Source organism: Phragmites australis, chromosome 1 (genome assembly GCF_958298935.1).
Source record: "Phragmites australis chromosome 1, lpPhrAust1.1, whole genome shotgun sequence".
Taxonomy (NCBI): domain Eukaryota; kingdom Viridiplantae; phylum Streptophyta; class Magnoliopsida; order Poales; family Poaceae; genus Phragmites; species Phragmites australis.
In genome coordinates this window covers 10,789,482-10,811,466 of record NC_084921.1, presented here as the reverse complement: position 1 = coordinate 10,811,466, position 21,985 = coordinate 10,789,482, and the positions used below count along the sequence as shown (strand labels likewise).

The window sequence follows — 21,985 nt, the reverse complement described above, 5'->3', positions numbered from 1 at the left end:
ATATATATTGTTCAGAGAATACACACATTATGATCTATGATATTAAAATATTATATTGACAAATGGCAATGTAAATGCAGCTCAAGTTATCTACGATATTAGGAAATCAAAATAGCTGTGTTTTGAAAGTGTATGCTATAATGCTATCAAAATTTAGAAGAAGTGCTATATTAGTATGCTGCTATCAGAAATTTAGAATACGCAATTGCTAGTGCTAGTGCTAACTAAAGTGTCACTAGTTTACCAGAACTAGTGTCGATCTCTCTTATGGTGGATGGAGGTACGTGGTAGTAGTTGTGTTGTTGAAAATGTGTTGTGGGTGGGGAGGGGGGGGGGGATTCCTCCAATCCCTTTGCCTTGTTTGTGCTTCCGGGTCACTGGATTTTGGTTTTGCGGTGTCGAACAATGGTTTTCCTCTGTCGATTGATGGAGCTATCGACGCTCGTTCACAGTGGAAGACGTGTCATGGAGGTCGCGATAGAAGTGACTCTGAGGTGCGGGATTTTGCGGCTTTTCAATGTTTGTGCTTCATCATTCAAATTAGTAGAAGGAGAGATGTCCTTCTTTCTCGTTGATTCGTGTTGTTCTGCGCTGGTATGACGGTAGGATACATGGCGACGGCATCTGACGGGAAGAAGAGCAAACTGAAGACCTCGATGTACTTCCTTCCATTTTCTATGTTGTTTAGGGTCTAGTTATAAAAGGAGTTGAATTGTTACTTTTAATATAATCCTAACCTCTTAAAACAAAAGAACTAGTGTGCCGTATCGTACTAAGCAATACTACAGAAGTGCTAAAATAGAGAAGAGAAAAGTGAGAACAAAACACATAAATAGCTAGTTGAGGTCTTGAGGGGAATGCATGCACAGAAAATCTTATTTCATCCAACCATCCACCATAAAAGTAGCTCAATTAATTCCAAACCCTACCTCACCTCTTTGCCTGTGCAGTCCCACAATAGCCGCCACCCTTGTCCCTTCATTCCCTTCCCAACTCTATCTCTATTCGAGCACAAACAAATGGGAGAAGGGCGAGAGGCACAACAAAATCAAGAGAAGAACGGGTGGGTAGGTGTGGAACTCAGGCGTCGCCTGGCTGCTGTGGAGCTCGAGCAGATGAACAGATCTGAGCACAACAGGTGAAGTGATAGACAGATCTAAGCACACGACGCAGCGACGTGCGGATCTAAGCACAAGCGGCAGATAGCAAGGAGCACGTTCACCACCACGCCGTGGCGAGGTCCAGTTCACCGTCACACCGCTATAACATCGATATAGCAACAATATAGCGATGCCTTGATAACTATGCATGACATAGTGGGTGTATTATACTATCAAAATTGAACCGTTGCATTATTTACATTGTGCTCTTTGATTACAGCCTCTAGTGAACAAACGAATATGGTCTTTCTCATGTGCTCATACATGATAAAGTGGACATCTTATACTAGTAATTCATCTGAATTCTGTTCTCTAAAATTCTTTTTTTTTTAAATGTTCTCCAGAGTTTGATCAATAGTTCAGTACCTCTATGTTGTATCAAATTCTCTATTCTAGTTAGCTAGATTGTATTTAAGGATCTAAGAAGGTAGAACAAAGTTGTTTTCTGGTTGTCTCAACTGTGTCAAACTACAAATGTAGCAGCGCCGATGCGATGGGTAACGCTGCGCAGGGAGTGCCAGCCATTCCCGCCCATACCGGAGTGAAACTGATAAGTTTGATCCATGGAGCTGCTTCATCTTCCATTGGTTGAAAGTTTCTAAGAGTACAGCCGGAAAACATCTGTAAACGCCGAACGGGCAGAACCGGAGCTTTGGCAGTAGTGTTATTTCCTTGGGCAATTCGCTGGATTGGGATCCTCTGCAGTGAATGAGAGGATCTACAGTAGCAGCAAATCTCGAAACACTATAGTAACAATGATTGATGATTAATTAATACAGTTTACTGCAGCACAGGCTCTTGATCCTCTGCACTAATCCATCGTTAATGCAAATGATCCCGGTCCAATCAGATGGTGTCAAGTGGGCCACGTTTTGCAATGTGGGTGACAGTTCTCTTTTGGGTATATGATCCAACTTCCAGATTCCAAGGGGTGCACGACGCATTCCTGCAAGTATTGAATTCGATACATGAGCTCCGCGAGCGAATCTCTCCCACAGGGAAATAGCATCTCCCGAACCTTCAGCCGAAAAAACGCATGCGATCAAACAATAAAGGGTGCCATAACCAATCATATAGAACGACTGCGGATACAATAAATAATCTAGCATGCTGGGCTATAACCTTGCAACCCGGCATAGAGCCTTACATCCTTAAGGCCATACCATTGTCTGTTAGACTAGATGACACTAACTAAAAACTGCAACTTGGGTGTCCAAACAGCCCTGTGTCGCATGGTATAAGAAACGTTATTATATTATCCCGTGATAGCACAGGGCGGTGCCTGCCTTTCTGAATATGATGGCAGCGTCGCAGCGAGGAACTTCCAATTCCAATATGGTGGTTGTTCGACAGCCCTGGTACCAGTTTGACATCGAACGGAGGATCCATCACCTTGCTTGCATTCTAGGGAGTTTGCCTCCCTCTTAAAGATCCTTCCTATGAAAAACATGAATTGGATCAAATAATGATTCCACTTCTCTATAAAGACGAGACGAGAAATTAGCCACTACATTGAATTCACCTCCTTGAAAGGAAAAGGAGCATAACTACTAACTTAGCAGTAGACTGTTATTGGGATTGAACTTACAGAACATAGAAAAAAAGGGAAGCAGCTCACCTTATGATGATCGGGAGCTAGTCTACTCTCTCCAGTGCCTCGTCCAGAAGCCCTTCTTTCTTGCGGACTCACTCTCTGAGGCCAACTGCGGTGGCCGCGAACCAATTGAGAAATGCCTCCTCAAAAATGGCCGACTAAATGGGACCTTCATGCTGGAACTTGTACCTAACCTGGGCTCTCTTCTGCTTTTCTTCTGGTGCTTAATGTTCCCATCTAGATCAATATCAACTACCACATTTTTTGACTTGTTCTTAATATTTGATTCCAGCTTCCCGAATAGCTTCACTGTACATTTCTCACCATGCGTGCATACAGGGCACGGAGGATCATATTTGTCATCTTCTGTAGTTATGCTATCCAAACAGTCAGCATGGTAAACATGGCCACACAATAAAACAGCAACAACAGCCAGCTCCTGAGCATTCCATGTAGACCTTTCCTTCAACAGCTTTAAACATAGCTTGCACACCTCTTGGTCAGGGGGCAGGGTACTAGGATTTGAAACATTTGATCTTGTCATTTTACTGGAAATGGAACCTAAGAGCTCACTGTCTACTGACCACCTCTCTCTTTGGGATGTCGCAACCATTTCAGAAAATGTGCGCATTGACCAACCATCAGATGACTCACCATGGGATCCTCCAGCCGACAAATCATTGCTGCAGACTGAGAGCATGGATGATGATGGCCTTCCCTCAGGAGAGCTGATCTCATTGAGATATCTGAGAGATGGAATTTTGCTGTCCGAGACCTGTCTATACAATTGATACCCTGGTGATCGTCGTGCTTTATTCATTGAATCTGAGTCAGTTGGTTGAGAATGACCCCTGGAGGATGAAGCATCTGCTCTGGATACTAAGGGTGGCGTTGAAGGAACAGATATTGATGTCTTTGAATATGAAGCAACACTTAACATGTCCAATGATTTCCTGGAAAGCTTTGCCTGCACAAGAAATCGAATAATAGAGGTGTTAGACAACAATATGCAGCAATCTTACAATTGAATAGAACTAGAAGGTAACAGCTACTAATTTTAGGGAAGATTGCTCAATACCACATACCTCAGGGGAAGAATTACTTGCTCTGGAACGATCAGCTGAAAAAGAAGTAGAAATCAGCAAAGAAATCCATCAACCATCAAACTGACAAATGCACAATAATGTTAAGGATGGCTCAATGAATGCATGTCAAGTAGCACTGAATTGTTAATTACCTTGAGGATCAGCTTTTGTAACCTTAGATGTTTCCACTTTCTTGTCAGATTTGTGCCACTTTGCCCTATGAAACACATCAGAAGGGCTATTTCCATTAGAAAGGCCTTCAGTTGGTGCAATGGAACCACTCTTTGTTTCAGGACGAATGCTTCCACTACTATGGTTGGAAAACAGCGTAGGAAGTTCCATTATGTCTTCTATGTGTGTGCGGTTGTCCCATCGGAAGCTCCATGATGGCGAGTGTCTTACATTCCTGTATGCTGAAACTTCTACTGGAGCCACACATGGCTGTGTCCTCTCCTTTGTAGCTATGCAGCAATTAGCTCCCATATTGCTTCAATAAAAGGAATCAATATGCTACCATTTTGATCACCTGACTGCTGTGAGTTAATTCATGTGACACAAACCTTGCAACCCCACGCTACCTAGCTGTACAGAAAGACAATAACAAGAATAAAATCGTTTTCAATAGAGAAATGGATAAAGACTGGACTTTAAGAAGATAATATTTACTATAGACAGATGCACTCCAAGCTACACTAGAAGCCTCCAGACAGCCAAGAACATCATACAAAAAGAAGAAAGCAACCCCTGACAAGGAAACTTATCTCAGAGCAAAGTATGACTGGAAAATAATGAGCTTTGTTAAATGTAAATTCCTGACATGCAGATGACAGTCTTGTAATCTCTATGATCCTAGAAATGATGTGCACAAAGGATTGGGTGAACATACATTTATGGTGCCACGGGGGTTGAGTTGCCGAAGGGACTGGGGAGAGAGGCAATAGAAGAGGAAGAAAGATAAATATGAACTAATATGGGTTCGAACATTTGATAAAATGATCATGTAATGTTCATCAATCCAAGAAGAAACTTACAACCTCATTCATTTATCTAAATCATTCTTATTGTATTTTATTTTGTAAAGTTTAGCACACCATCCAAAACTATGACATTTATTTTAGCAAAAGTGTGTGAAGAAAGCATATTTTCTGGTAAAAGGGGGAAGTCACCTATTCACAATAAGAAAGTTAACAAGAATAATAAAAAAATGTTTGCTTATAACCGAAGGCACAAATTGGTGGGGGGGGGGGGGGGATGACTAACTACAGTGGGTGAAACTGTGTGAAGGAAGAAAGCAGCAGTTAGGTAGACCAGCATCAAGACATTCCAAAACTAAAATACACTCAAAGCCCACAGATCCCCCCCCCTCTCCCCCCAACACAACACATTAGCGCCTCACATTTATTCTTAATGTCCACTAAGAACTGTATAGAGACCACAGGACTGAATGAAAAGTCTATACTAGTATCTTATTCCTGGTATCAGATCAAAGCAAAACATAGAAAATTCCGTACCCAGCGTCGGAATACAATGCGGCGCACAAATCATCACGTCGCAATGATACTGCTTTGAACTTACAGGTATTCGTGACGTGAAACTTCGTGTCAATTTTTCAACCGAAAGTTCTTACAGATAAATCACGAAAGAATCGGCGACAAACAGCGAATCTAGCTGATAAAATTGGGGGCAAGAGCTAACAGTAAAGATCAGGTCAAGTATATATTACCCTTGAATCATAATTCACACGCCATAGACCACTAGGATAACAAGAGAGAAAGGTAGCACCGATCAAAAACCACAATTCATCAGAAAGTTCCTGTACGCGGGTCGGGACGAAGAGGCACCAAAATTCCCCATTTCCACCCCCACCTAATGCAACAGGTCCCCCCACGTCGTTCGCAGGAATTACCTCAAATCAGGCGAACGCCGGGCCCCGATCCGCCCGACCAACATCCGCGACCGCACCGTCGCCGAAAGACCCCGGCAGCGCAGCACCGGGGCCGGATCTGACACCCCCGCCGCGGCGACGCCCGCCGCGAGGACCGCTTCCCCCGCACGAGCTTGGCCAGGGGAGGGTTCCGTTAGGGTTGGGGCTTGCGAGAGGTGGAGAGGGTGAGGGGCGGAGAGAGAGAGAGAGAGAGAGAGAGAGAGAGAGAGTGGGGGGTATTAAACCCGGTGGGAATGGGAACGGGTCTCGGTCTTGGTCTCGGTCTCCGCTTGAGCGAAACTACTCCGGCCACCCGGAGGACAAGCTCGCGACGCTTCCGGCCGTGAGCCTGTACCACGTGCCCCGCCTGCGTGTCCCTGTGCCGGGCCCATGACTCCATCTATATTATTAATTTCGTAATTTAATAATAGAGTTAAATATGAGAAAATTTAGAGATAAGTTATTATAGAAGAGTTGGTCTTTTGTAAGATAAGATTCTATAAAATTTGTTTCTGTATCGGTGGTGTCGTGTTTGAAGTCGAACTCGAAAACTCTTTACGGGCTTAAAAGAGTGGTCTAGCAAACTAACATGTGGGTCGTATGTTATGTTGACACTGGTCGGGTTTAATGAGATAAGAATAAATTTTTAGTTTATTTTTAAAAAATATTAAAAATATAAAACTTGCATGTTTAAATCAGAACAACAAAAGATATCAATATAAAACGCGAGGGTTTTTCTTACCAAGGTGAAGGCTTTAATAATGGAGAGGAAAGCTTGACAAGTGGCTAATGTGAAAGTGTTTCAAGCCTCTCCCACGCGGCCACGCTAGTGGATCGGGACCCTCTGACTTTACATTGAAGTCACCAAACTGCACACAACATAGGCCGTTACATGAAGGCCTGTTGGTACAAATCACAGCAAACGAGAATCGAGTACCTCGTGCTAAATTGACAATTTGTAGCACATCCGATTTGGATCATCCAAAGAATCATGAGTGCCGCCAGGCTTTGAAGTGTAAAGTCAGATTCCTTGTCCCAAACCCATATAGGGTCCTTGGTGGAAGTGTGGAACCAAATTCTCAACAGAAGAAAAGAAAAGAAAACAACAAGCATCACTCATTCATTTGTCTCAAAAATATACACTACAGGGCACCAATATATGGTTACATTGAACCGAATAGCTCTCGCGTTCAACCATTCATCACCGGGTGCGACTTGCATTTCAAAATAAACATCAGGATGATTCCCATTTATTGAACTCCTGCAACTCCAATCTGAAATCCTTCATAACAATCTGTGTGCAGCTTGCAAATTGCAATAAGACGATAACACTTCCTAACAACTATTTGTGTGTGCTACAGTCTCCAGATTATGTATGATCCAACAATAAATATTACAATAGAAGGCGCAAACAAAACAATATAGCATGCCGAATCTTAACCTTTCAAACCAGCATGACCATGACAACACCGTCCGGAAGGGTATATCCTTTCAATGTTCTATTGTACTGCGACTATGACTCAGGTCCGCAAGACCACAACCAACCCTTGGTGGCATACTTGCATAGTACAAGACAAATTTTACACACTACATTTGTGCTAGCACAATGAGTGCTTCAATTAATAGTGTGGTATCATGTAATATGGAGGAGGTAGCTCAACAGCTTGATCCTTTGCACCGGTTTTGACTTCACAAGACAATATTCTTGTTCGGTCAGGGACTCGCACCAGCAAGCGCTTCCCTAGTAAGTTCACATGAAAAGATAAGACACTAGAATTCTTGTCTGTGTCCTCAATTTTGGAGGAAAGAAAAGATGAATGAGATAAATACCTATCAGAATTGAGTTTACGGAACAGAAAATGCGAAACTGCTCACCACATAGATGATGCCCAGCTAGCTATTCTCTCCAATGCCTTGACCAAAAGCCCTTCTTTCTTGTTGTCTCACCCCCAAAAACTGATCTTGGTGGTCGAGAACCAGTTGAAAAATGCCTCCTCAAAAATGGCCGACTAAACGAGTCCTTAATACTAGAACTTGTGCCCAGCCTGGGTTCTCTCATACTTTTCTTCTGGTGCTTCGAGCTCCGATCAAGATCACTACCAGCCATATTTTTTGATGTCTTGTTCTTAATCTTTGATTCCAGCTTTCCAAATAGTTTTGCTGTACATGTCTCACCATGGGTGCACACAGGACAAGGAGGATCGTATTTCTCACTTTCTGCAGTAATACTATCCAAACAATTTGCATGGTATGCATGACCACAGAATAGAACAGCAACAACTGCCAGCTCATGACCATTCCATGAAGATCGTTCCTTTAATAGTCTTGAACATAGCTTGCATACCTCTTGGTTAGGGGAGAGGGCAGTGGGATCTGAAGCATTTGATCGTGGTAGTTTACTAGCTGCAATGGAGCCAACACGCTCGTTTTGAGATGTAGCCACCAATTCTGAAGGTGTGCGAGTTGACCACCCATCAGATGACTCATCATATGATAACCCTGAAAACATATCATTGCTACAGGCAGAGAGCATGGAGCTTGATGGTATTATTTCTGCAGAGCTGTTCTCACTTAAGGTCTTGAGGGATGGGATATTGCCATCCGAGATCTGCCTGTCTAGTTGATGCCCTGGTGACCAACATGCTTTCCTTATTGAATTTGGGTCCATGTGAATAGAATGACTCATAGAGGATGAAGGATCTGCTGGTTTTGCTTTGGATACTAGAGATGGTGCTGAAGGAGGAGACTTTGATGTCTTCATATCTGAAGCAACAGTAACCATGTCTAGTGATTTATGGGAATTTGCCTACGCAAGATGGTGAACAGCGACGGAAAGAACTTTCAGAGACAATTGTATGCTAAAGGATCATATGAAATAATGCACAAATGCTCAATGCTGCATACCTCTGGGGGTGAATTTTTTGTGGTAGATTGATCTGCTGAAAACAAGAAACAGATATCAGCAAAGAGTAGCTTATTTCTCTAGTGCCTAAGTGTCTATTCCCATGAAAGCAGAACCTAATATTTACTAATTCCTAGTATTCTGTATGAGTCCAATATCTACTGACAAGATATCACTATAGAGCACATTACAGCCCAAGTTTGTGAATTTGCAAGAAGCTCCAGTTTGTTCTCCTATAATATGTGCATATTCAGATAATATGCGACTATACTATCCTAACTATTCAGTCAGCATTAAAACCCATCAGGGAAAAGGAATACAACATAATAGGAGCAAATATTAAAAGCGTCACAAATAAATTCATGCCTTTTACCTCGAGGATCAACTTTTGAAAGCTTGGATGCTTCCATTTTTTTATCAGATTTTTGCCGCTTGACCCTGCGGAACACATCAGAAAGGCTATCCCCACCGGTATGGCCTTCAGTTGGTGTAATGGAACCACTTTTCAGTTCTGGCTGAATGTTTCCACTACTGTGATTAGAGAACACTGTATTGTTCTGCATTATATCTTCTATGTGTGTACGGTTGTCCCACCGGAAGTTCCATGATGGCGAGTGTCTTATCCTGTATGCTGAAACTTCAACTGAAGCTAAACATGGCTGTGACCTCTCCTTGGCAGCTATGCAGCAATTAGCTCCCATAATTACTGTGGAAAAGAAGTCAATGTTCCATGTATACAATCAAATCTTTATAATTCATCCATGTGACCAAAATATTGCAAGTCATACATAACATGTTGATGCTCTCAGGGTGGCACTACAAAATAAAGACAACCATATCATCTTCATGAAGAAAGCACCAACTAGAGACATTATTAGCTGTACAAGAGGTCTTGCAAGACTCCTGTGGGCACAACATTAAAAGAAGAAAGCAACATAAACAAGGAGCCAAGAAGCATCAGGAACAAGCATATTTAAGACATCGTAGGGCCAGCATTCAACTGTTCACTAAACTTTGAGAGCTGAATAACTGATTAGTCTTGCAATATACATGTCTAGAGAGAAGCAAATGCAGGAGGGAAAAGAGATGACCAATTGCGTAAAGTAATAAAGTAAGAAAAATAAATGGAAAAAGTCCACTTTACTCCCCCCAACAATCCATTTGTCTGACTGACCCCCCAAACAAAAACTTGACTTGATTTACTACCTCCAACTATTCAATACCAGATATTTTACCCCTTGACCGGTTTTGAGGGTTGTTTTGCTGATGTGGCCTAATACATGGCAATGAGTCAGTAAAATTCTTTTATAAATTGTTTTGCACAATGGGGCCCACTTGTCAGTGTAAAACTTCTTCTTCCTCCTTTCCACCTCTCTCTCCCCAATGGCTCACGGCGCCATTGCTTCAACCATGGTGGCATGGTGTCCACTGCCTCTCTGCCTCCCAATACCTCACCTCTAGCGCCGACGAACAACACAGATTTAGGTCCGCTTGGCACCTAGCCACATAGCACCCTGAGGCAGCTCGAGTAGCGGAGCGTGCTGCTGCAGTCCCTGATGACGCAGGTGTCACGGCCATGGGCATCGAAGAGCAACCGCGGCGAGTCCACACATGGCCCGACCAGCCCAAAGGGGCATCTAAGGTGACCTCATCGCCGGGGAACAGGTGGAAGCCACCCAGTCCCCTTGCCCCCTCCTCCCCATATTGCCGCAAAAGCAAAGCAACAGACAGAGAGCTTCAGTTCCTCATCTCAAACATAATTGATTTTTGTAATAGCAATGGTTGTTGCCAGCAAATATCAAGTTCTAATTGAACTTGAATGGGCCTTGCAGCAGTCCATGATCATAGGAGTTGTTTGACGAGACACGGGCTAGCAGAACACTAAATCAATGGAGGCGATGTGCACTCAGCTTGGGTTCGTGTCTAACTCGACGATTTTAGGGGATCACCGCCTGACTGCTGCAGATAATTCAAGAAGGGAAGAACGCGAGTCGAACAAATAACGCTGACGGATCTGGTATCCACATCAACCAACCAAAGCAGTCGTGGGCAGTGGTGGGAGGAAGGCCGATGCCATGGTGTGAACGTGACGTGGGGAGGAGTGGATCCAGCTACTGCACTGCACGCCACGGCTGGTCACCTCCACCGCCATATTCTGCTTCCTCTTCGTGGATGGCAGAGAGAGGAAGAAGACAGAGATGGCGTGGAAGAAGCAGATGATAAGTCATGTGTCCACGCTGTCAAAACCACTAACATGTCAGCAAAACAGCCTTAAAAACTGGGTCAGGGGGTAAAATGTCCGGTATTGAATATTTTTTTAGATGGGTATTGAATAGTTGGAGGTAGTAAAATGAGTCAAGTTTTTGTCTGGGGTCAAACAGACAAATGTGATTGTTGGGGGAGTAAAATAGACTTTTTCCAAAATAAATAGTAAACAAGGTTGATTGATACAAATAGGGTACAAGGAAATCTATGAACATGTAAATCATTTAAAATTTATTTTTTCACTTTAGCTTTGTCAAGTTCAATAAACCGTACAAATTCAAAAAAAAATGATTTGATAATAGATATGTGTGAAGGAAGGTCAAGTGTATCGTCTAGACATGTGAAAGCCAATAGCTCGCTTGAAGTATGAGTGTTTATATTCAAAGCCTTATGAACATGAGAACGTCGCCATGCCCATTGAAGTTAGGTAGGAAAAAATTCCACAAGGAGCCAACCGCTTACCTATTTACTAACAGAAACCTCCAAAATTACATTAATTCTAAAAAAACCTCCAAAATTACATAGAGAAAAGATTCTCATGTGTATTATTTAAGGGGAAAACCAGTTAGGAAGCTCAACGACAGCCCTACACAGCCCGCAAGAGTTCGAGCCTCGGCTCTGCGCTAGTGCTCACTCCTTCTTAATGAGTATGCAAGAAGCTTCCTTGCCAAAATTCAAAAAGCTCAACTACATCGAGAGAAGCTATGTGAAGGAAGGCACTGCTAGGTTCCGACGTCGACATATTCCAAAACCAAGACACTCGAAGAGAACCTATTCCTCCCAACTACAAGTAAGCATATTCTCATATATATGCTCATGTCGAATCAAGAATTGTGGAAACCACAAGGCTCAATGCCAATTGACAAGCACAATTACCTTTTCAGGTGTCCGATTAGCGCACAAAGGACAGAAAAAGCAGGAGGCTTCTCTGTCTAAGGATTAAATGCCGTATTTGCACAATTTGCCGCATACCCATGAGAATAACAATGTAAAGGTACTACCAACAAAACGTCAATACCCTTCCAAGAGTCAAGATTCAAATTCAAATTATCTGTTCGAATGGACTGGTAGGTAGTCCCAGTCCAAAATTCAGCACAGCTCCTGTGCCTGAACTACGCAAATCACCAAGCTATCAAGTAATTATACCACATATATCTAGCATGGGCAAAACTAAAAAATTCGCACCTTTCCATCACAGCATATCACATACATGAACCATAAGCGCCGGATTCCTCGATTTCCTAACCTCGCAGCAAGATAGCACCGGATTGCACAACCGCCAGCGCCCCCCCCCCCTCCCTTCCCCCGAAAAAATTTACAGAAATTACCTTGAAGCAATCAAAATTTCAGCCGGCAGGAGCGCATAAACTCGCCCGAATAAGCCAGAAGCTCCACCAACACGAACCCTGGGTCACCGCGGCCTGCTCGGATCCGCCGCCGACCCCGGGAGGGGAGCTTCGCAGGTCCTAGGGTTACGGGCGGGAGACGCGGAGGCGGAGGAGACGAGGTGAGGGAGAGCGGGTAGGCCGGTAGGGAACCCGGTGCGAAATGGTTTCTGCCGTTGGCGGAGAGGAGCTGCTCCGACCACTTAGACCGGGACACAGGGTCGCTGCACGTGACGATCCAGTATTTTAATAATAGATATATATAGTTAAAAAAATTAGGTTATCAGGAGATAATTGAGATTGTGAGAAAAGGCTCCATACTTAATTCTGAAATTTTAATAGTAGTAATTAACTAATTATTAACCTCTATAGCTATTAGATATGATATGTTGTCAATTTTTTAAAATAAATTAGGAGTACAAATGTACACCATATACTAATGTAGGCCCGCACTGTTCACGTGCACCGGCCCGGGGGTTGCAGATGTTGGGCCCACCTGCATTGACTGGGAAGCCTTTCAGGTGTCTGAAACTGTGTGGTACGCTTGGCGGGTTAGGTTGGCGGAGACGTTTCGAGGAAGGGCAGCGGCCGGATGCTTAGACATCTATAATGATTTTTCTTCCTCAGTCTCGTTTTATTTGTAAAAGGATTTTCGTTTTTTAGTATTTTAATAATTTTTCTTTATGATTTATTTTATAAAAGATTCTCTTTTACATTCTTTTCACTCTAGTATTATCTCATATTTCTTTACAATTCCCTTCAAAGTAAAGTGTTAGAAACCAGAAAAAATAAAATAAATAAGAATGAGGAGGAAAATCAGAAAGATAACGAAATAAAAAAATATGATTAGAGATGATCTTAAGATAGCTCTAATAGTTAGAGCTAGCTTTAATTATTAGAGTATACTCTCTCTATTTAGAGACTATAGGCATTTTTTTTAAACTCAGTTTTTAAAATTAGATTTTGACTAAAGTTTTTTCATAAAATATATTATTTATAGCTACAATACATATATAATATAAAATTATTTTAAATTATGAATCTAGTTGTATAATTTTATACACTAAACATTCTTATAATTAAATTAAATGTTAGTTAAAATACACAAAGTGTGATTTTTTTTAAAAAAAATACACATACTATTTCTTAAAATTTATACTAGTCTCATCCTTCACAATTTTTTATATTCCTCTTCTCTGAGATAGGAAAATTTATGAATTGATATTCATATAAATTTTAAAAAATATATTTTAATACTTAGAGTTAGTAGCTGGCCATAACCATTAGAGCTGCTCACATGCTCGCGCTGACTTCCGCACCGCGTGGCAAGGACGGTCGTACCGTACGGTCAGCCATGTACGGACGTCTTGTCGCCCGTGCAGGCGTAATGTCCATGGCAAAATACTGCAGGCGAGCCGAGTCATAAACGGCGAAGAACTGCATGCGTGCCGAGTCATAAACGGCGCCAGGACCTAAGGCTTGAGGGCCTCGAGTTATATTTTGACCATGGACTTATTATTCGATCTCCAAAGAACAAGAAGATGCAACTATATTTTGAACCGTTTGCAGGAGTTGCCTCGCGAGGATCTCGAATCGACGGTGGTTTCATCTGGGAGAAAGAAAAAGCCCGATGGTAGTGGAAGCCTGCATTTTTTTCAGTTGCATTATGTATAATATGTTTCGATCCAAATTCTTGTGTCCTAGCCTGACAGCATAAATTTGATCATTTCAGCAAAGTGGAATGCAACAAGATTTTGTCGTTCATATGTACAATTTTCGCTAGTTTAAGCCGTGAGACCCTGCAATTGGTTTATACAGGGATGTGCATTTGTGAAAATAATCTATGCAGTGGTGCTGCAAATATCTCCTCCTACGTGGATATTAAAGTGATAGATAAGATTTACTCAACGATAATTATATATATGTCAAGTAATAAATATATATGATAATTTTTTATTTGCACGCTTTGAGATCCACACTAGAAACAGGTGGTGGCTATCCAAAGTTGCAGAAGAAGTCGTCTCCAGCACCGTTACATATAATTTTCTTTCCCATTGGTGCAAGCTCTTTAGACCAACAACTGTGTTGTGCGTCCTTTATTAAGGGAATATGTGGGCTTTTCCTTGGTCGCAATTATATAGTCTAGCGAGAAGCTTTCGTTGGGTTTAAGATTTTATTTAACATAACTTCTATTTGTGTCAAATGATAAGATTCTACAACAGCTTATCTATAAGCACAATATAAGAATAAACTAAAAAGTAGAATTTGGTTCCACTGGCTTCTCTTGTAAACTGAATTCTACATAAATAGAAGCTATACCAAATAAGACCTAACTCAATGCGATGCTCTTTAAAATTGTCTCTTCATTGTGTGAGGCTGTGAGCCCCACTTCATCACCGACATCTATACAGGTGAGGGACTCTTCCATATTTAGAAAAAGGCATACATGTAGTTTAGTAATCCTTGGCCTCCCAATTGTAAGATTGTCTGTTGAATAAAAAACATACTTTTATATTTAATTCAATTTTCAGATAAATCATGAACGAGAACTGATAGACTAATATTGTAGCATCCCAAAATCTTAAATTGTAGTTTTTTGAGATAATTAGTCATTGTTAATGCGAGGCTACGAGTTTAATTTTGAAGAAATTAAGCTCATTTAAAACTTTGGGAGTATAACTTGGGTTACTTTCCCTTTTCTTTTGGAATTCTTTTGGTGTGTTCAATCTATGGTGGTTGATTTATTTGGTGTTAATGTATTTATGAGATTTTCTTTTAATTTTCTTGAGTTTTTCTGTGCATCAAAAATCATGTTTCTATATGCATAACATCTTGTTTGGAATCCTGAGAAAATCGGCTTAGCTAAAAGCTACAAAACTTTAACCAGGTACACTTTATGGAGTGTAGTATATTTGATAGAATTTTTGGAGCACATCTGAATAGGTTTCAAAAATCGAAATTTATTTTAGTTAAAAATAAAATATAAGCTGCAGCGTGCACCGCAAGCCATCTTCTATTCCCTGGCATGTTTCCTCTCTTCTAGCCCATCTCAAATCACCCAACTGCCACATCACGGATGTCACCAACGGCATCATCATCCTTGCTTTGTTCCCACGATGCGACGGCAATAGACGCTCACCACGCCGCTCTAGATGCTCATCGTCAGCCAGCTGGGAGCAAATTTTATAGGACTAGGTCTCACAGGTAGACCCTCTCCTGCGCGCGACACAGACTGGGTCTCACGGGTAGTCTCCCTGCTGCACGCGACACATGTCCTGCGTAGATTGAACATACCAAAACAATTCATTGGCTGGGAAGCAAATTTTGTAGGATCCAGTAGCAAAGAACCCTACGAGACCCGCTCATGTGCGCCTATCCTGCACAAAAATGCTCCTTGTGTGCTTGTCTCTTTTGTTTATCCCCTCGCTCAAATCCCCTCACCTCTATGCGCCCGCTCACCTCCGCTTCCTCTTCACTCTGGTTGCTGGCCTCGCGCCGAGGGCACGACATGGTGATGCCACTATGCCCTGCCTCCCTTCTCTGGCTATAAAGCCTAGCAGAGCAGACCATCTCTCTCGTTCCCTCTCTCTCACCTCACTCAACCACACCAAGTCCAAGTTTGCTCTCCCATTAATGGCCACACGACTATCTTCTTCGGTGCCAACCAAACTCCGTTGCGCCACGTCGCACTATTGCTGTAGTGATCTCTGAGAACTTCTTGCAACCCCCTCGTACTCTAGGTTCCAAGCTGCTCACAATGTTGCGCTTCTCGTTCAGAACGACGCCGTTGAGCACCAAGCCGCCATCTTCTTACCCATCTCAGGTGAACTGTACATCACGGTCGATCTCCCGCTCCGGTGAGTCTCAGTCCAAGAACCTTGTGATTAAACCATCTATGGACACCAATGAGCCTAACACATAGATTCTTTTAGCCCCTCAGCAGTTGTAGAGCCCTGGCACCAGGAGCCTCAATCTGCCACGATGTTTCGTCGTCGTCGAGTCGCCATGGAGCCATTCCTACCAAATTGATCCCCCGGTGAGAATCCCCTAGCCTTCTCCTAGTTGTGTTTGCTCTTTGATTTTGGCCAATAACGCACCACCATACCATCTCCACCTATGGCTTGTTGGAAAATAACTTGTTGCTACCAGTTTCTTATCTTTTTGTTTTGTGTTTGAGTCAAAGTGCATGTTTTCATGCATGTATGGGATGTGCGCAATAGATATAGGACTAAGACGTTGGACAAACGTGTGTCGTGCTAGTACGACTTTCGTGCCCCATGTTGGATGTGACATGCGACGTAGCACAAGTTGCCGAGCATGAGTGCATGTAAGAGTCCAGGTGCAGGAGTTCGAGTCTATAAATAAGAGAAGAAGAAAAACCGAAAAGTCATGGTGGTTAAGCGGCACAAATCCCTCTCTCTCTCTCTCTCTCTCTCTCTTGCATCAGTGTGCTTCTGTGTTCCAGCGATCAGCTCGTGCGAGTGGTCGCTAGCAGTTCTTAAGTGGTCGTTGAGTGGTCGTGAGTACTCGCGAGTGGTCAAGGAGTGGTCGTTTGCGTTCTTCCCTGCGCTCGTGAGTGCCCAGAAAGGATCGTAGGTCAACAAGTGGTATCAGAGCCTGGTTCTCCATTCCTGCACCATGTCAGAATCATGGGCTCTGGGAGGCTCGAAGCTTTTCAAGACCCCACCACGACAGGGACGTCGTGGGTATCCCTCTCCCCCTCCACGTTGAGGACGGAACCATGATGACGGTGGCCGTGTGCTCATGGTGCAGCGAATGGTACGAGAGGTAGGAGGCTCGACAGTGTATCCAACACTCACTCAGATGAACTACGACGATTGATCGCTGATGATGAAGGTGATGCTCCAAGCTCGTGGGCTCTGGAACGCCATCAACATCGGCATCAACGAGGAACAAGAAGACCGAATGGCACTAGAGGCCATTCTTCGAGTGGTTCCACCAGAGATGATCTCCATGTTGGCGAGCAAGCCACCGCCAAGAAGGCTTGGGATAACCTCAAGTCCATGCGCGTTGGCACCGATCACATGCGGAAAGCGAAAGCCCAATAGCTCCGCAAGGAGTATGAGGGGATCAAATTCCGTGATGACGAGGCGGTGGAGGATTTCGCGCTGCGGCTGAGCGTCTGGTGAACAAGATGGCAACTGTCGGTGAGGTCGTCGACAACATATCTATTATAAAAAGTACCTGTGTGTGGTGCCTCCCAGGTTTACGAAAATCACCATGTCCATTGAGACCCTGCTTGTCTTGTCCACTCTATCCATTGAGGAGGTGACCGGCTGCCTGAAGGCCATTGAGGATCGTTGCATGCAAGCTGCTTTGACAAATGTGAGTGAGCAACTCATGTTCACCGAGTCAGAGTGGGTGGTGAGGTTAAAGGACCAGCAACCGGGGGAGGGCTCCTCCAACTCAGGCAAGGGTGGTGGACGCGGAAGCCATCGTGGCAAGTTGATTCACAAGAAGGGCGATTCCAATGGCTGGGATGGCAAGCAAGAGTCTGGGCGTGACGTCAACAATGACAAGTGTCGAAACTGTGGCAAACTTGGTCATTGGGCCAAGGACTGCCGGCAGTCGAAATGCAACAAGCGAGCTTACCTCACGTAGGGTGATGACGATGAGTCAAGCTTGTTGATGGCGCAAGTGTGCGCTCTCACTGACTCAGATGAGCTAACACACCCAGGATGTGTCGTGATCGATGAGACCCATGCGCAGGTGAACCTTGGCTATGAAGGAAAGGGCCTTAGAGATGTGTGGTACCTGGACACTGGCGCCAGCAATCACATGACCAGCAATAGCGACGCATTCATGGAGCTTGACACCAGCATCGTCAGCTCGATCAAGTTTGGGGATGGATCTATCTTGGACATCCGAGGCCGCAGAACAATGCTGTTCAAGTGCAAGAACGGTGAGCACCACGCCATCACAGATGTATACTTCATCCCCAAGCTGAAGAGCAACATCATCAGCATTGGCCAGCTCAACGAGTGAGGCTACCAAGTGATGATTGAGGGAGGAGTGTTGCGAATCCATGATCGTGAGTGCTGTCTTCTATCCAAGATAATGCACTCCAAGAACTGGTTGTATATGATCAAACTGAACATCACGTAGCTGGTGTGTCTGGCCGCATAACAAGATGATGAGACGTGGCTCTGGCATGCCCATTTCGGTCATCTGCACTTCGACGTGCTGAAAACGTTGGCGCACCGTGAGATGGTGTGCGGTCTACCAGAGATCGACCACGTCGATGAGGCCTACGACAACTGTCCCACCAGAAAGTAATGTCATGTTGCATTCTTATTAGAGGCCAACTACCGCGCTGAGGGTCTCCTGGACCTTGTGCATAATGATCTATGTGGGCCCATCACTCCGCCAACAAACGGTGGGCGGTGCTACTTCCTATTGCTAGTGGACGATCATAGCTGCTACATGCGGCTGCGTTTAGTGACCAACAAGGATGAGGTGACCACGACGATCAAGGAGTTACAAACGTGTGTCGAGAAGGAAACCAGGTGGAAGCTACGTGTGCTGCAGACTGATCAGAGTAGTAAATTCACCTCGGTTGAGTTCAGGCAGTACTGTGCCGAGTAGGGAGTCAAGTGCCACCTTATAGCACCATACTCCCACAGCAGAATGGTGTTGTGGAACAGTAAAACAAGACCATCATCGGGATGTCACACTATCTGCTCAAGACGAAGCAGATGTCAGCGACGTTTTGGGGAGAGGCAGTTACCACAACGGTTTTCCTCCTCAACCGGTCGCTAACCAAGAGTCTAAGCGGCATGACCCTGTTCGAGGCTTGGCATGGGAGGAAGCTGGATGTCTCGTTCATACGCATATTTGGCTGTATAACGCATGTCAAGGTAACCAAGCCAAACCTACAGAAGCTTGATGATCACACTGTTCCAATGGTGATCCTCGGGTACGAGCTGGGGACCAAGGTGTACAGGTTGTTCGACCTGCGAGCACGCCGCGTTCACGTCTCCCATGACGTGGTCTTTGACGAGAAGAGGTGCTGAGACTGGTCGACAACAGACGTGCCAACGACCGTTGACCTTGACAACGACTTCACCATCGAGTACATAGGGTATCAGAGGTCGAGGGCGATGTCGGAGGCTCCAGCTAGTGCGCGACCACATGTCTGCATGTCACGGCCACATGTTTGCGTGCCGCGACCACATGTCCACCTGCTGCGATGCTAGGGCAACCAACATTGACTCATTTTGCCACGCCACCAGCTGATGCATCCCAGTATGTCAACGTGAAGCACGATGACTGGTCGCTTCATTTCCGAACCATCGAGGACATCTTGGGTGACGCCACACCACGTGGGCAGGTGGCCCAATAACTTGATGAGCACGAGCTGTACTTGGTGAGTGCAGAGGAGCCAGCCACCTTTGCTAAGGCTGAGGGTGAGCCATGCTGGCGTCGCATGATGCTAGAGGAGATGCGATCGATCAAGGACAACGAGACATGGGAGCTTATCGATCCGCTGATTGGATGTCAGCCGATCAGGTTGAAGTGGGTGTTCAAGGTGAAGCGCGATGAGAACAGTGAGCTATTAAAGCACAAGGCATGACTCATGGTGAAAGGCTACGCTTACGTTAGGGTGTCAACTTTGAAGAAGTGTTCATACCCATCACGCGGATGGAATCGGTATGTATAGTGCTGGCACTGGTGGTGCACAAGGACTGGTCTGCCCACCATATGGATGTGAAGTTTGCGTTCCTGAATGGGGAGCTCGCTGAGGTGGTCTACGTGTAGCAGACACCAGGTTTCATCATCGAGCATCAAGAGCACAAGGTGTTGCAGCTGCGAAAGGCACTATACGTGTTGCGCCAGGCACCTCGTGCCTAGAACACCAAGCTAGACGCAAGACTCGTCTCACTAGGCTTCATCAGGTGTGCCAGCGAGCATGTTCTATACACACGTCAAGTCGGACCGGATCTGCTGATCATCGACATGTACGCTGATGATTTGATCATCACCGGTCAAGCCATGGTAACATTAACAAGTTCAAGGGTGAGATGACGTCAATGTTCCACATGAGTGACCTTGGGCTGCTTCCTTACTACCTCAAGATTGAGGTGAGTTAGGGTGAGGATGGTACCACACTTTGCCAGAGTGCTTATGCAAGTAAGCTCCTTGAGAGGAGCAGCATAGAGGGGTGCAACCCCTATCTTGCACCGATGTAGGAGTGGTTGAAGCTCTGCAATATGAGCATGGCACCACTAGTTGATGCGACACACTACCGAAGCATCGTCGGTGGTCTGCGCTATCTGGTGTACACATGGCTGGGCATCACATTCGTCGTGGGGTATGCCAGCCAGTACATAGAGGATTCGTGGGAAGATCACTACATGGCAGTCAAGCATCTCCTCCGCTATGTGGCTGGTACTCGTGGCTATGGCGTTATTTACAAGAAGGAAGGAGGAGCCACACTAGCGCAGATAGGGTACAACGACAGTGACATGGGCGGTGACCTTGATGACCGAAAGAGCACGACCGATGTTTTCTTCCTCCTCGGCCACAGTCCCATCTCCTGGCAATCAAAGAAGCAGAGAGTGATCGCACTCTCCACATGTGAAGCAAAGTACATAGCTGCGACTACAGCGGCTTGCCAGAGAGTTTGGCTTGCTCGGTTGCTGCAAGAGCTCACCAGCAAAGAGCTTCAAGCACTGACATTGATGGTGGACAACAAGTCTGTCATCTCACTCCGTAAGAATCCAGTCCTCCACGACAGGAGCAAGCATATTGACACCTGTTATCACTTCACATGTGATTGTGTCGATGGAGGACAGGTTTACCTCGAAATTGCCAAAACTGAACAACAGCTTGCGAACATCCTAAAAGTGCATATAGCCCTTATGTGTGGTTTTGATAATTAATGACAATACCTATGAACTAACAATGGTGTCGAGTTTGTTAGTAGGTTATTTCATAGGTAATGCATTGAGAGATATGCATGAGCTCTAGGTGTATGTGGAGATTGAAAATGCATCAAGATGAATGAGTTCTAGGTGATGCTCATAAGGAGAAGGAAAAACTCAATAAGATTGACAATAAACTTGAAGACTAAGTTACTTGTGGAGATCAAATAACTAAAGGTATGACATTATCAATAGAGTTTTATGGACTAAACCGTGTGCTATATGCTTAAGAGTGAGATGGGGTTAGGATTTATTAGAAGACATAAGTTGAATTGAAATCATATATGCCAAGAGTGAAGAACAAGAGTGGACTCCATATTTGATAAAATGAATTCCTTGAAGATGTAGAATACAAAGTGGTTTTCTATGGTAAGATGGTGAAGTGCAAGCAAGACACAGCTGCGATGGACCATCCGGTGGTGAAGGGCAAGCAAATGGCTTGGCGCCGAAGGACCAAGGTGGTGATGAAGAGCGAGTGAAGACTTTACGCCAATGGATCGTGTGAGGCCATGGGAAGCTATGCGTAATTTGCACCAATCATTTGAAGAATCAAGAAAAGATGGAGTGAAGAATATATGAAAGTTGGCAACCCTCAAGGTTTGAATGAAAGAAGCGGTATTTGAAAATTATTCAAAGGCTCAAAGTGGTTTAAACGAGTTTTATCTTTGAATTTGAGTATGGGTATGCCGTATTATTAAGAGAGATGCAATGTAGAGCTAATTGTT

The 21,985-nt window shown here is 44.3% G+C and overlaps 3 protein-coding genes across 11 annotated transcripts; 1 reads left to right on the top strand and 2 right to left on the bottom strand.

The window, feature by feature from the left end:
* Nucleotides 1-2,202: 2,202 nt before the first annotated feature.
* On the bottom strand, nucleotides 2,203-5,982 carry LOC133909334 (uncharacterized). 3 transcript variants are annotated; one of them, XM_062351738.1, is made up of 5 exons: nucleotides 5,746-5,982; nucleotides 3,992-4,421; nucleotides 3,840-3,874; nucleotides 2,779-3,721; nucleotides 2,203-2,593 (listed from the first exon to the last, which is right to left on the bottom strand). In XM_062351738.1, the coding sequence occupies exons 2-4, from the start codon at nucleotides 4,320-4,322 to the stop codon at nucleotides 2,801-2,803; spliced, it is 1,287 nt and encodes a 428-aa protein (XP_062207722.1). In that variant the 5' UTR covers nucleotides 4,323-4,421; nucleotides 5,746-5,982; the 3' UTR covers nucleotides 2,203-2,593; nucleotides 2,779-2,800. The 3 variants fall into 3 exon arrangements, with proteins under 3 accessions (XP_062207722.1, XP_062207708.1, XP_062207714.1); XM_062351724.1 differs by having other exon boundaries at nucleotides 2,203-2,597; nucleotides 5,746-5,981; XM_062351730.1 differs by having other exon boundaries at nucleotides 2,203-2,597; nucleotides 3,992-4,417; nucleotides 5,746-5,981.
* An 874-nt stretch (nucleotides 5,983-6,856) lies between these two features.
* On the bottom strand, nucleotides 6,857-12,534 carry LOC133909315 (uncharacterized). Of its 7 annotated transcripts, none has more exons than XR_009908363.1 (6): nucleotides 12,259-12,534; nucleotides 9,454-10,902; nucleotides 9,039-9,371; nucleotides 8,668-8,702; nucleotides 7,594-8,569; nucleotides 6,857-7,504 (listed from the first exon to the last, which is right to left on the bottom strand). XR_009908363.1 is itself a non-coding variant. In XM_062351692.1 (5 exons), exons 1-4 carry the CDS (start codon nucleotides 9,458-9,460, stop codon nucleotides 7,661-7,663), a joined length of 1,284 nt encoding a protein of 427 aa, XP_062207676.1. In that variant the 5' UTR covers nucleotides 9,461-12,109; the 3' UTR covers nucleotides 6,857-7,504; nucleotides 7,639-7,660. The 7 variants fall into 7 exon arrangements, 1 of the variants encoding a protein (XP_062207676.1); XR_009908368.1 differs by having other exon boundaries at nucleotides 9,454-9,568; XR_009908369.1 differs by having other exon boundaries at nucleotides 9,454-9,481.
* A 7,823-nt stretch (nucleotides 12,535-20,357) lies between these two features.
* Nucleotides 20,358-21,157, top strand: LOC133931062 (secreted RxLR effector protein 161-like). Its single transcript, XM_062377897.1, has 3 exons — nucleotides 20,358-20,417; nucleotides 20,526-21,048; nucleotides 21,132-21,157. The coding sequence occupies exons 1-3, from the start codon at nucleotides 20,358-20,360 to the stop codon at nucleotides 21,155-21,157; spliced, it is 609 nt and encodes a 202-aa protein (XP_062233881.1).
* The last annotated feature ends 828 nt before the right edge of the window (nucleotides 21,158-21,985 follow it).